At 33.7% G+C, this 15279-nt stretch overlaps 2 protein-coding genes across 2 annotated transcripts; both read left to right on the forward strand.

Annotated features, from left to right (window-relative positions):
- The first annotated feature begins 1374 nt into the window (after positions 1-1374).
- On the forward strand, positions 1375-9438 carry LOC108204903 (uncharacterized). Its single transcript, XM_017374577.2, has 18 exons — positions 1375-1682; positions 2660-2779; positions 2869-2997; positions 3104-3166; positions 3983-4090; positions 4656-4733; positions 5318-5410; positions 5535-5621; positions 6309-6410; positions 7037-7156; positions 7243-7302; positions 7414-7547; positions 7769-7850; positions 7937-7995; positions 8084-8129; positions 8801-8892; positions 8971-9040; positions 9137-9438. The coding sequence occupies exons 1-18, from the start codon at positions 1476-1478 to the stop codon at positions 9206-9208; spliced, it is 1722 nt and encodes a 573-aa protein (XP_017230066.1). The 5' UTR covers positions 1375-1475; the 3' UTR covers positions 9209-9438.
- A 4305-nt stretch (positions 9439-13743) lies between these two features.
- LOC108214419 (dof zinc finger protein DOF2.2) lies at positions 13744-14475 on the forward strand. Its single transcript, XM_017386410.2, has one exon. The coding sequence runs from the start codon at positions 13744-13746 to the stop codon at positions 14473-14475; it is 732 nt and encodes a 243-aa protein (XP_017241899.1).
- The last annotated feature ends 804 nt before the right edge of the window (positions 14476-15279 follow it).

Here is a 15279-nt window from a genome sequence, read left to right on the forward strand (position 1 = left end):
TGATACATACAATTTTAATTTATTATTTATAAATTAAATTCTTTCACACCATTTAAAATATATTTAAAAAGTTTATAAATAATTAAAAAGCTCCCGTGCCTTGCACGGGCTATAAGCTAGTTCTCAGCAAAATTCGAACGAGCTTCACAAAAATAACATCTATATTCAAAACTAACGTAGGTAGGGGGAAAATATGTAAAAAACGTGAAACAACTCCTTTAAAAAATTCTGACAAAATAACTAGGTAACTTCAAGAGAAGGAGAACTTCTCACAAAAAGAGTTTCACTAATCACGGTCAGACGATTATTTATCAAAACAAATGTTTTCTTGAAATTGTAAGATCATGTATCCGTTCTAGAAGGTGAAGGAAGTCGATAACTTGATAACAACACGGTTGACGAACGAAGCTCTAATAAACAATGAACACAATAATATCGTGAATAATAACGGTCGTCAAGAAAGCATAATTTCTGGTGTGATAAGTTCGGCTCTCATAAAACACGTAACGATCTGAGTACTATTTTGAAAAGAGACTCGACGAAATAGACATGTTTTGAAAGGTACGGGCTATCTATATAATTTTTTGCTATTATTTTGAATCGATTTGGACCTCCTTCCAGATTTCGATCCATTATTGAGATACCTCTTTGAAAGTAGAGGACCGTTCTCGATTTATTTTGATTTATTTTTATTGTGATAGTTATCCACGGAAGATATTAGGGGGAATTTATTTATTATTCTGGTTTTATCGAGCTTGACTGATAAATCGGGATCTATACTATACTATAATAAGCCAATATATGTATAATTTATAGTCGTACAAATTTTTGGTTTAGTTATGTTTGTTTAGTTTGGTACTCTTTTTACCTAAGTAGAAGTCTACAATGTTAAACAGTTTTAAAAACTAAAAACACTCAACTTGTATTACAAGATAAAAAATTTATCATTATCCTTTTAAATATAATCCTTTTAAATATAATTTATAATAAATCCAATTTAATAATCTATAATACTAAGATAATATTAAAATTTAAATTATAAATAATAAATTAAGAATAATATAGTCGTCCATGCTTCGCACCGGTTAAAAGCTAGTATAAATAATTGTTAACGTAAGTATAATCCAACACATAATTTGAGATGATTGAGGAAAGGTCCGATATCAAAAAACATACTACCCATATTCAATGATTTTAGACTTGCGATAAAACATCTGTCAAAAAAAAAAGAGACCTGCGATAAAACAAACCAGGACCCTTTAATCAAATCAGATTCAGACTGCGTGAAGCCCAAACATAAGCCCTACCCATGTTCACTTGGCCCAAGTGTGTTTAGATTTAATAATTTAAATTTTCTAATTTTCATTTTATCCCTATATAATTGTATACAAACACATACACGCACGGTCCCCTTTTTCGATACTCCAATCTCTCCCCGTCGCACAAACACAATATCGGAGTGATTTTCGACAACGATGACACCGGATTTGCCAAACGGCGTCGTCGTCGCACCGCAGAACCCTCCCGCCGCTGCGAAAAAATCTCGGGAGAGTGAACGACGTCGTAGGCGGCGCAAGCAGAAGAAGAACAAACCTACCGATGCTTCCGCCGGAGACGAGAGCGAAGCCGGAGCCGCCGCTAACGGCGGTGATAGTGCCAAGGAGAACTCCGATCCTCAGACGGTAATTTAATTTAAATAATATTTTATCATCAAATTGCTAGGGTTTTGGAATTTTGTGTGTTAATTGTTAGTGTATTTGTATTTAAGTTCGTGTTGATTTGTGATAGTAGGTTTAGATCTCCAGTGTATTATGGTGTGTGATTGTTTGTGTTGATGAATTGAAATAAATTGTTTTGTTTCGTGTTTTTTGTTAGTTAATAGATCGAAATTGAGGTCGAGGAGTGTGTCAGTGTGTCTATTTTGCTAATAGATTAGCTAAACTTGGTAACTTAAGACGGCTTTTGAGTGATATTAATGTTTGTATCCGGGATTCCTTTTACCAGTTGTGTTGCTGCGGCTATTATATCTGCGCGCTTCAAAGTTATTTGTATTTTTGTTGATGTGTTTATTATCTAACATCGGTGTCCTATCTTTACAGTTATCAATATATATTGAATATGATGTCACCTGCTTATTTGTATGTACTCGGGAATTACTTTAGTTCGCTGTAGGTTTGCAGTTAAAACTATCTGATTTTGAACAGGGTTTTGTATTTTCTAATATTCTACACCTTGCATAGGATTTGAACTAACGGCATTTATTATCTTTTTTAATATGTAAACCATGGTGTTAAATACTATAGCCAAAACCTAATAATTATTTAACAATCTTGTATGAGCTCTAATGAGTAATGCTTACAAGTAGAGCATCATTTCGTGAAAAAAGAGCAAGTTGTCTGAAATGATTTGTTTTTGCTTGCATTCTCTTTTTCTTGATACTGTCCCCCTCTTGTTTATTGTAAAATATATATAATAGTTAAAATAAATTATGGCCTAAAGTTTTTGTTATTAATCTTATATGCTTTATTGTATAAAGTAGGATGAATTACTGTTCTAGTTCATTCTCAAGCATGGAATGGTGCCATTTTGAATAGATGGGTGGTTCATAATATAGTTAAGTTGTGTAAATATTAACTTTCGATCTTGTGCTTTTGTGAAGGCCTTTGAGCCAGTTGAAGTTGAATATATTCCAGAAAAGGCTGAACTTGACGGAGAAATGGATGAGGAATTTAGAAAGGTCTTTGAAAAGTTTAATTTCAGCGAGCTACCTGCCTCAGAGGTAAAGAAAGACTTCAAATAAGTGAATCTTTTCTTTCACTTTCCTTTTCCAAGTGTAAAATCTTATGTTTATTCTGTTTAATCTTTTAGGAGAATGCAAAGAAAGATGACACTACCGCTGATACAGCTGCGAAGAAAAAAGTTGATTCAGATGATGAAGAGGAAGGACAAGATGCCCCTGAAAAAGAGAAGGGTGGTATCTCTAACAAAAAGAAAAAGGTTTAAAATCTGCAATGCTCTGTTATTAATTTTTGAAAGATTTATGGCTACAGAGTAATTTTTTTGGTATTTGAGGTAGTAGTTTTGAAACTTGCTCATTTTCCAGCTTCAGCGCCGGATGAAGATTGCAGAATTAAAGCAGATCTGTTCGAGGCCTGATGTAGTGGAGGTAATAATATATCCATATCTTTCTAGGCAACACTTTTGAGCTTTATAACCTCGGCATCCAATATTTTTACGTTTTCAAAATCATAACTATTGATGTCACTGACAATATACAGTGGTATGTTGCTTTAAGTTCCAGATGCAGCTGATTATTATGTTACGTAGATATAATCAGAGTATTTACGAGTTTATTTGAGGTTAAAATGAAAATCAAATCATTTGTTCAATGGTTAAGCACAAGTCACCACTTATTAGTTTGCCCCATGTTCTTAATATTAAAATCAGCTATTCAAAGAATGACTTTTTTGATTATATTCCTATCGGATTGAATTTTTAAAATGGCATACCAGTGTTTGCAGTTTCTCGCACCCTTATTTTAATTTTTGATCCTTCCACACCTTGTGCATCCATAGAGGATGATGTGAAAAGCTAATTGGAGTGCTGAACTTTTAAACAACAGCACCCATTGACTTCTGTATTTGTTTTTATTCGACTCCCAACCCAAACAATGTTTAGTGCTAATGTCTTAACTCTAGTATAATTACCTAACACATTGAATGTTGGGATTAGTTTCACGTTAACTGTTCTATGCTAAAGTATCCTGTTCAATAGAATTCATGCTTTTTTCCTATCAAATTAGTGGTATATTATTGTTTTTCGTTAGAATCTGACATTATGAGGATATGGCTTATTTTGTGGTTTCCTTGTGTTTAATCCTCTTTAGCATCATGTTGACATATTAATAGCGACAATGTTGCATAATACACAGAAGGAGCTTTCTTATAAGTTTGAGATTGTAACACAACTCTTTTTTTTTCAGGTGTGGGATGCTACCTCATCAGATCCTAAACTGCTTGTGTTTTTAAAATCATATCGCAATACTGTTCCAGTACCAAGGCATTGGTGTCAGAAAAGAAAGTTTCTACAAGTGAGTTATTGTATTATATATATGCACAATGGGAATATTATAAATGATTTATTTCTTCTTGGTCATATAAATAAATCGAACATAAAACTTGTTGGTTTCATTGACGGGGTGTAGGGTAGAGGGGGGTGGATGATGGTGTCAATAAGGTTTGTCTTATATGTCCGTATCTGGTTCTTGCAGGCTTGCGGCTGTGACAACCTTGGAGCCAGGACATGTAGGTGTTGTGCAAGAGGGACCCTAAATGGTTTCTCTTTCATTGTATTATGCTAGTGTGGGTTGGGATATAATATGTGATAACATTTGTTGGCGAATAGCCATATGTAGGATAGGGTACCTTTGCAGCATGTTAAATAGTGGAATATATTAATCAGCAGGATGCTTATTAGCATCTTTAATCTCCTAACTAGTTAACAATATGCATAGTGCTTGTGATGTATATATATATTGATTGAACCTTCGGTGACATTCATGTGTAATAACGTTGTGTGATTGTTATTATCTAGTCTTTCCTTTAAATCTTTTGATTGGATTGTGGGGCCTCATCTATTTTCAAATTTTATTGCAGGGAAAAAGAGGTATTGAGAAGACACCTTTTCAACTACCTGATTTCATTGCTGCTACAGGCATCGAGAAAATTAGACAAGTAAGCTTGATATTGCAGTTCTTATGTTTATGTGTTCAGGCGTTTTGATATAATTTGTATTTCTACCCCATCTACGGCTTTTATAATGTAATATATCTCAAAGGAAAGATAGAATGATATATATATATATATATATATATATATATATATATATATATATTTGAATCATTACAACCTTTTGTCTTCTGTGAAAGGGTTTCTGCCCTTCGAAATAAGTTTTTTCCCTTTATTTACCAGCTCTCATCAATTTTGTTTATTAATTTTTGATCATCAATGGTCTGCTCACTTCTAATATAATTAGAGTGATATTGAATTTTTGAGATATATTTTTTTATAACCTTCTAATATAATTAGAGTGGTATTGAATTCTCAAGATATATGTTTTTTTATCCTCATAGACTGTATACTATTTTACTTTTTAAACCTTTGTTTTGATGTTTTTTCTTTCATGAAAGATAATGGATACACACGTATAGCTCTATCTTCTGGTTTGCTCACTCTAATTATCTTGCCCTTAGTCCTTACATGCCTTGATGTAAATGTTTGCTGATCAATTTGATTGTTCCCTAACTTTGAATGTGCAGGCCTACATTGAAAAGGAGGACAACAAGAAACTCAAACAGAAGCAACGTGAGAGGATGCAACCAAAAATGGGAAAAATGGACATTGATTACCAGGTTTGCTAAACAATTGAAATATGCATCATGTTGGCCTGTTGGGTCCTGTAGAAAATGATAATGGTTTTGATAGTTTGTCTGACTAATAATTAATCCTGTTGAATGGTTTTAATTCTTGTTGTAGGTTCTTCATGATGCATTCTTTAAGTACCAGACAAAACCAAAATTGACATCACATGGTGATCTGTATCATGAAGGGAAAGAGTTTGAGGTAAGAAGTTTGTATAGTATGGAAAGAGAATGTGATGAGAGGTCTCCTTGTAATGGTGTTCTGAATTAAGTCTTTATAATATAAAATTGTTTAAAATTTTGGCTATATGAGATCTTAATCTATGCATCGTTTACCTTAGATAAACTGCTCTGTGACCTATATTGTAAATTGTGATAAATTTAAGATGACACCTTGAATTGAAATGTCGTCTTCACGAATTGTACGAATTCTTACTATCCAAAATCCACATCAAGTTGCGAGTGCTCAGTGTGAGTTGGCGCAATATGATATGCTTAAATCAGGATAATAAGCACATATTATGAAAGAGAAAGTACACATATTGCTCTCTTACAAAACAAGCACCCAATGCTTTAAAATAAATTTAAACAAACATTTTCATTATACACACACACACACATATATGTGTGTGTGTGTGTGTGTGCACATGTATATATCTTACTGGTGGTTTAATTGCATTTTTTTGTCGTTTACATATGCAAATACTGTAGTGTATTATATTAAAGATTTAATTATGTGGCGGGCAAGCCAAAACAAGTTTTATGGCACCAATCTAAAATGACAAATGCTGCTTACTCTGTTGAGATTATATATGAATGTCAATTTTTTATCTACCAAGTATAGATAATGTAAAACGACACTAATGTATGCTTCTTCATGCTTCTAAAGGTAAAACTAAGGGAGATGAAGCCAGGAATGCTGTCACAAGAACTAAAAGATGCTCTTGGGATGCCTGAGGGTGCTCCTCCTCCATGGCTCATTAATATGCAGGTAAGAAGCTAGTAGTTTGCAGATAGTATTTGATCTATGTACACATAGCAGTTGAACCTTGTAAAAGAGGAGAAACTTTTTGTTTTTTAATAATTTCCACCTATGTGTGTATCTGAAATCTGGGTGAATTGCTGTATTATGTGTTCAAAACTGCATTGTAGGTGCAACCTAGTTTCACATTATTACTCATTGATGGCTGGGTTAGTGTCCATGCGTGCGGCTGTGAATAATATTCTTATACTTAATGTTACTGGCTACTTTGATAATTTTCTAAAGAGTTTTTATCTGTCAAATTTGTGAGTATTGAATTCATTTCAATTACGTTGCCACCCTGAAAATTGTTTTTTTGGTAATGACAACGTGGGTATCAAATTGTCTTTTATCAAAACTTAGGACATATACTTGTCAATTAAAAATCGATCTATTGTTGAGCAAAAACTAGTTGCAGGTTGGATCTTTGAGCCTATATCACTGTACATCTTTGTTTTAGGCTTCTTTACAGGATATACTTCTTAGCTGAGTACATATAATATATCTGGAGACTTGTTATGTTAGATTACAAATTATTTGTTAGACAAAAAATGAATCTAATCTTGCTGTGTCTTGACCTTAACTTTTATTGTCAGAGATATGGCCCTCCTCCGTCTTATCCATCATTGAAGATTCCTGGGCTAAATGCTCCTATTCCACATGGAGCTTTATTTGGTTATCATCCTGGAGGCTGGGGCAAACCACCTGTTGACGATGTATGTTTTTTGCCCAACATATAGTTTGGCCATTTTGTATGGGCATAATTTACCCTTACAACTTTTTTTCAATTTTGTCAAAACAGCAAGGCCGTCCTCTATATGGAGATGTATTTGGTCAGCAACCAGAACAACCAAACTATGAGGTAGTCAACCTATACTGTTCTCTTTACCAACATTATTATGTTTTATTATTATTTAAATATAAGAAGTGATGGTGCCAAATGGTTCTGAAATTCTTATTTAACGTCAATCAGGAAGAACCAGAAGATAAAACTAAGCATTGGGGTGACTTGGAGGAAGAAGAGGAAGAAGAGGAGGAAGAGGAAGTCGAAGAACCAGATGAGGAAGAGTTAGAAGATGGTATTCAGTCAGTTGATAGTCTGTCAAGGTAACATTGGCTCTGTTACTTGTGGAACATTGTTGTATTGAGTGTCAAGTTTATTTTTGGTTTTGTATGATTGTTACTTCAGTACATCATTAAGTTGTGTTACAGATAATAACTTGTAGATGGTAATTTATTATGTCCATGTTGATATCAGTATTGTGTATCATGTGTTTTTGCCTGGAAATTGTGATATATTATTGATGAGGTCCTCTTTGGTTTGTCAGCACTCCTACTGGTATTGAGACTCCAGATGTTATTGACCTTCGCAAGCAGCAGAGGAAGGAACCTGAGAAACCTCTTTACCAAGTAAGCATACTATAGTATACATATCTAGGTTCCTCTCTGATACTTTCTGTGTGGCCTGTAGCTCATCTGTGCATTTTCTTATTAAGGTGCTTGAAGAGAAAGAAGAAAAGATAGCTCCAGGGACCTTGCTAGGAACGAGTCACACGTAAGTGTCACTATTTGCTTTTATACTCTAGAAATATTTATTGTAGACAGTTCCTTGATTCTAATGTCTTTTACCTTCATGCCTGCAGCTATGTGTTAACTGGTGCTCCCCAAGACAAGCCAGCAGCGAAGAGGGTATGCATTTTTATGTGCTCTTTATCCATGTTTTCTTTTTATGTACTTACTAACCACATCAATGAATTTTGTTTATGAGTATGCATGCATCCATGGAAGTGGGTGATAATCTAATTTAGTTCTTTTTTATTGTTGATAATATATTGGTCATCTTGCTTGGAATATCTATTACTACTCTTCAATCAGTCTTAATGATTTTGACCCTTACAAACCACCAAACTCTTGTTACTAACAGTAGGCAGGAACCGGCTATGTGTCTTGAAGCCTTTTTATTCACACGCACACGCAGACTCACACTCTTAAATGTATATGCATTGTTTTGAGCACCTTGGTTTGACAATATATATGCTGCATGTTTTGTACTGTTGAGGAAAAATATAGCAGTTCAGATTATTTCATGATTATTTATTTGCTACTGTGAGAAGTTTCAGCCCTAAGTGAAGCTATTGTATTATATGTCATAAGGGGTTGAATTATGTAGTAGTAGTACATAGCATGAAGTTCCCTATAAAAAAATTTGTTGGATTGATTCTTTTTTAGAAGTATGAATAAGATTCACCTTCATGTGTAATTTCAAGATTAAAGGAAGAGTTACGATTGTGCTTGGTCCGGCATAAGGTACTAGTCGAAAGTCAGGATTATGCTGATTTCCGTACTTTTTCTCATTTCAGGTTGATTTGCTTAGAGGTCAAAAATCAGATAGAGTTGAAGTGTCACTAAATCCAGAAGAATTGGAAGTTATGGACAATGTTCTGCCTGCCAAGTACGTGGAGTTTTCGCTTGAACATCTCAATAAATAATTTTTCTTGTGATTTCTTTTAATATAAAAGTTGTTTCGCAGGTACGAGGAAGCCCGAGAGGAAGAGAAACTCCGTAGTCAACGGGAAGATTTCAGTGACATGGTGGCCGAGGTATTTTTGTTATACAACGTTTTTTTTAATGTTATCTCAATTATTTGTTCTAAGTTGTTTTCACATCTGTAATGGCTTAATGTTTGTTTTCTGCAGAATGCAAAGAAGAGGAAACGAAAGATGCAGGACAAGGACAGCAAATCAAAGAAGAAAGATTTCAAGTTTTAGAATTTTGATTCTTATATTTAGCTGTTTTAGGGGCTTAGCTCTGCCCATATGATCTTCTATCATCTTTTGTTGCAGCTTCTGAGACAAGCTATAAATCTTGCGTACTTGCACTATTGCATGTCTTTCAGAATTTTTCGCACCTAGTTTGTCATATGTATCGTGTAATTTGTACTCCGTAACTACAAGACAGTATCCTACTAAAAAATATGAGCTCTATTTCTTGATATGCATTTATTGTGGTATTACATCAAAGCTCACACCCCACAGATTGTGAGTCTGTGACAGTGCTTATTAGTAGTTGTGTTGAGATTTTGCTTCATTGCTTCTAGTCAGGTTATGCTGAAGAGAGATGAGAAATCAGTTGAATTAATTTTCTCACAGTGTTTGGTATATTTTGAAGTGAGGCAAGTAAAAAAGGGTTTCATATGGAATTTTGGAAAAGTTATATGTGAGGTTCCCTCCCTAGTGCCCTGAAAATGTAGACTGCTGGGTAGGTGACAGAAAACATTGAAAAGTTTCTGAATTTTTCTTCTACTGATGTAGAACTCAGGAGCTCAATTAAGTTTTTGGTTTGGAAACATTTACAATGGTTAGAGATGCAAATATACATGGTGTGGACAAGACTACGCGCGCTTTGATGAGAAACAGATGTCAAATCCAATAAACTTGTTGAGCATAGTGGGGTTGGGTAAATGATCTTAATTTCTAGCAGAGTAGATTTTTATTTAAAAAAAATTGTTGATCGATGCGGTACATTTACGGTTTTACGGATGCTTGTGTATGATATGGAAAGAAGTAAAATCGAAGAAATAGAAGTTAAGTGGTCACTCGGCTTTTCCCATTAAGAACGAACACTGATAAATCAAGAACATCGTTATCAATAGACTTGTGTTTACATTAACTGGTTCTAGTCTTCGTCGTCCGTTTGAAACGCCTCCGATTCGCACCTTAAATTTATTTAAAATAGATGGTGGATCTGTCAGAACAGGACGCGTTACTGGATTCGTGTTTATTAAAAATATTATTTGTTCTAGAATAGCATAACATGTGATTTATTATGATTCACATTGTACGTATTCAGGGTCTTTAAGAACATGTTTGGCAAAATAAGTAAAGGACTTATTATTGTCTTATTCTTTTTAAAAATTACACAATTTGATAATTCTTTTGTATATAAGTAAGGTGTTTAATATTCACGGGGAAGAAATAAGGACTTATTTCATAAAAGTTGAATTTCATATATTTTTTTTCAAAAATAAATCTTTATTTCTAAAAAATAAATCCAGTCAAATGGTCACTAAGTTTTAAGTTAACTGGTGACGAGTAGCTTGTATAAGTACTGATGCATAAGAGCATCTCCAGCAAGATTTTTAAGTAGGAAAATAAAGAATCTGACTTGACGTAGGGATTAAAGAGACTCTTAGGTGATTTTTATAAAGAATACTGATCCATCACTTTTTTCATTTTTTAATTCATATATTAATAAAATATCAAACAAAACAAAAGAGTCTAAAGAGCATTATTCTTATTAACACAACAAAATATAATAATTTTCAAAAATCATATAGTTTATATTATAATTTCAAAATATGTAATACTTTTCTGACAATCATATATTTTTATATAATATTTAACGAGGGTCTTGGGTACGCTAGAAGTCCTATTTCTTTCTTCAACAAAATTCCCTGAAACGTCCACACAGCAGACACATATGACCCTGTTCCACCCACTCCTGGACCCTGCTATTTGTTTAATTGCCCATCTCACCTTGCAACATACAGTAGTCAATTCAGTGTGTTAGTGTGCATTATACATTGCTCACAGAGTCGGAATATATTGCTTCTCAAACTAAATTAAATCCTACGATCTTTTGGATCTCACTAGTTATACATACATTATTTACTAAATATGTAATAAAAACAGTATTTTCATATTTGAATGCTTTCTATACAAGCGTTGCTCCTTAAGTGATACTTCTCGGTTTTTCATACATGACAGTTGATTTTCGACAATACACTTAGAGCATCTCCAACGGCGTTGGCTATAATCGTTGGTTAAATTGGACTGTAAGATATTATGTAAAATTTGCTGAACCTGTAAGACATTTTGCTTCAATGGTATTGGCTATATTGGTTGGCTATAATTTAAAAATAGTATGTTATTAATATTTTTGATTGTTAAAATAGGATGTATCAGTTAAATATGTTAATAAATGATGTGTAATCTTCTTACAGATTTTTTACAGACCTGTAGAGGTTCGACAAAAATAGTCATCCATATGAGGTTGTCTAAAATTATAGACAACAGATTCATGTGGTTGGAGTGCGATTTTTTCAAGAGGTTGGCTAAATTTTTTATATATGGCAAGCCAACTCACTTTTTAGCTAAGGGTTGTGTGCGGTTGGAGATGCTCTTAGAATAGTTATTTTCAAAAAAAAAAATCTGATCCAAAATTTATATTACCTGGCCTTTGATTTTCACTTAGTTTCATATTTTTATGAATAGATTTAGGAGTTTATAACATTGTCTCCTCAGCTCCAAATAAAAGAGATAATAGTCAGTGCCCAGGTTGAAGTATCAAGTATGCTTTTGAGATTATTAATTATCATGAAATGTATAATCGTTAATCCGTTATACAAGGAGATGAGATCCAATGTAGTAGCTAGTTCCTGGAATGGTCCAAGTAAAATCCACCATCTCATGATGTCATCATATTCCTGGGCATGTCAACGTGTCCAAACATGCTTTAAAGATTTTTCCAAGATAATACACAGTTAGTTGTCAAAGTATCCTCCAAATTCCTCCAAACCTTAAAATTTTATGGCAACTACTAAAACTAGGGGCCACTCCGTAAAATAAATACTACTAATGTTCTTCTCACGCGTTTGTGTGAATCAGAATTCTCAAGAATTTTGTAATTATTATATTAGATAGTTTTGATTATTTTGACTAGAAGACTTGTGATGCGTTAACATAGACAGTGTAACAAACATATGTTTGTAAAGTGAGTTCCACCAACTTTGATCATCATCTCTCCTTGATCAATAACAATGCTTTTATGCATGTGTTTTATAGATAAATAGCATGGTTTCTTATATTACAAAGAATTTAATCTTTAACTTAAACACAGTCTTCTATGTTAGCCGTGTTTGGAAGTCAGATGTTTGGAATAAAATTATAGATTTGGAGTGTTTTAAAATTTTGACCATTTCAATATGCTAATATTAGTATTTGATAATTAGCGGATTGAAATAGAGTTTTGCCAAAAAAACTAATTTTGAAAAATTATTTTGAGTAGCTTTTGAGTTAAAGGTATTGAAATGTATCACAAAAAGCTAAACAAACAGTTTTATAAAAAATTGTTAATTCAATCCGCTAGTCAAAATATCTAATTCAATATATCGACTAGTTAAAATATCTAACTCGATCCGCTACCGGTTAATCGCTAATCGGTAATTTCCAAACAGACCTATTATATTAATTTTTTAGACAAATAATAAACAAAGTGTACATGCATGTATTATTATAATTATAATGGTTAATTAATAATACAATGTATTTGAAATTTCAAGGTAACCAAGTGATTAGTATACATACAAGCAAAGGACCCTCTTGAGAGCTTATTGAACACCACATACTAATATATCCACAATACACCATGGCACAAATATAAATTGTTATTTTGGGACCTAATCAATTCCTCCTCTTTACAGCAAAAGCCACAAGGCACTATCAATGGTCTTCATGCACCCACATGTGTTTTTGCCACCTTCCATCTCCTTCATCTCTAAGTAACTCTATACATTATTATCTACATCTATATTCTCCACATTATTTATACACATACGGAGTGTACATACAATTGTATGAAAGGGATAGTGGTAATAATATTACTAGGGGTACATTATATAATATGATAATGGCCCACCACAAGCTACCAAACCGCCCCCACAAACACAAGAACACATCATACACACCACAACCTAGCCACCCTCAAGAAACATACGTCCCCTAGTCTTCTCCCTCCCCTTATTTTATGTCTCTTGTCGTTTTCACAGATAGATTGATACAGATTTCGCATAACAACACAATTCAACATAAACAGAATTAATATATGCATTTAATATATATGGAGAGAGAGAGAGAAAATCTTAGACATGTTGATGCTCACTTCTCATCACCTTCTTAATCCACAAAACTATCTTACATATATTTATAAATACAACATCTCTTTGTTTCTTCTCTTATAGCCAAAACACCTTGGCTCACCTCCTCAACCCCTTCAATTCTCCCCATCACTCTAATTTTTTCACCTGCATCCAAGATCAAATTAGACCACAGACCCCTGCAACGAGAACGAGAACGAGCACACACCAGAAAGACCCATATTTATATAATATCAATTTGTTTTTTCTCTTATAGCCAAAACACCTTGGCTCAATTTCTCATTCTCTAAAGATCAAATTAGACCACTACAACGAGAAGGGGCAATTGTGTGATCGAGTTGATATTTCAAATAAATCGGTGAATTTTGTATGGGGTTGAGTATGAAGCAAGTCTCCGACGATGATAGCCAGGTGTATAACAACTGGCTACCGCCATCCGAATCTCCGAAGCCGGCTCAGTCTAACAAGCGATCGCACCAGCAGCTGCAGCAGCCAGAGCCACTCAACTGTCCCAGATGCAACTCATCCAACACCAAATTCTGCTACTACAATAACTACAACAGAACACAACCTCGCCATTTCTGCAAAGCCTGTAAACGCCACTGGACTAAAGGGGGCACTCTCCGAAATGTCCCCGTTGGCGGCGGCCGCAAAAACAAGCGCCACAAGCCATCTCAACCAGCTGCCACCGCCGCCACCACCAATCCACCACTGCAAAGTTCATATCAGAATATAAACAGCTTTCATTCTCAGCAGCCATCTTTTCTCAGCAACGATGATAGTGCATTTATATATAATTCCGAGAGTTTCATGAACCATCAGCCAATGCAATTTTCTTTTTCGGGGTGGAATTGCGAGAAGAATAATCGTTCGTTGAATTTGAATAATATTGCTACGTCTTATCAGAAGCTCGAGAACATGGATAAATCGGTGATTAATGAAGCGTGGGAGTTCGAGGTTCCAGGTATTGAAAATAATGTAAATTCGTCGAGTGTAACGGAATTGGGGAGTTGCAGCTACTGGAATTGGAATGAGTTTGATAGTACAGTGGGTGATTTTAGTATACCTAACTGGGATGAAACAGAAGACATCAAACCCTAGCAAATAATTTTATTTTTTACAATTTGTACGGAGAATGTTTTGGCAATTATTAATGTCATGTATGATTATTGTTATAATTATTTAGGATAAACATTAATTTAAATGACTAGTGTGTATATATATGAGTGGGTGAATGGTGATCAGGTTGTGTCTCTATTATATATGGATGTTTGTTTGTATCTTGAATTGTATCTGTCATCAAATATTCTCCTCTAGTAGTATATGTACTAATTTTATAATTTAAATTTATATGAGAAATCTCAAGTATATGCATGTTGTTGATCTCTTCCTTACATGCAAGTACAACTCCCCGAGAACAACAATTACGGGATGGGTACTTGTATTAAGCTTCACGGGTCACTCTGTAAAATCACTTAATTACAAGATAAGAAGCTCAAAATTACGATCATAATAAGAAACTCAAAATCATAATAAGAAACTCAAAATCACGATCACAATAAGAAACTCAAAAAAATATTTTGTTTAATAAAACATTTGAATTACAAAAGCTTTATATACAACTAAAAGTTAAATACTTATACTGTCAAAAAAAAAAAGTTAAATACTTATAAAGGGCGATAATGTGTCGTATTTAAAGGGCGTTAATGTGTCATAATTAAGGGTTTTAATATTTTATTAATAGTGCCTTAATTAAAAATTTAATTGTCTCAATTATGAGTTATCATAATTGTGTAAATATTTTGATCAGCACATGCATATACACGTATAATTTATGTAATCTAATATATATCGTCGTTGTTTCGTTTGTTTTATTTTCAGGATTTTTGGAAGAAAACCGGTTTT

This window comes from Daucus carota, chromosome 1, assembly GCF_001625215.2.
Source record: "Daucus carota subsp. sativus chromosome 1, DH1 v3.0, whole genome shotgun sequence".
Lineage (NCBI taxonomy): Eukaryota > Viridiplantae > Streptophyta > Magnoliopsida > Apiales > Apiaceae > Daucus > Daucus carota.

Coding starts and splice junctions, on each gene's coding strand:
- LOC108204903 (XM_017374577.2), top strand. CDS start 1,476: ATGACACCGGATTTGCCAAACGGCGTCGTCGTCGCACCGCAGAACCCT. Junction 4,091..4,655: donor AGAAAAGAAAGTTTCTACAA/GTGAGTTATTGT, acceptor ATTTTATTGCAG/GGAAAAAGAGGTATTGAGAA. Junction 8,130..8,800: donor ACAAGCCAGCAGCGAAGAGG/GTATGCATTTTT, acceptor TTCTCATTTCAG/GTTGATTTGCTTAGAGGTCA.
- LOC108214419 (XM_017386410.2), top strand. CDS start 13,744: ATGGGGTTGAGTATGAAGCAAGTCTCCGACGATGATAGCCAGGTGTAT.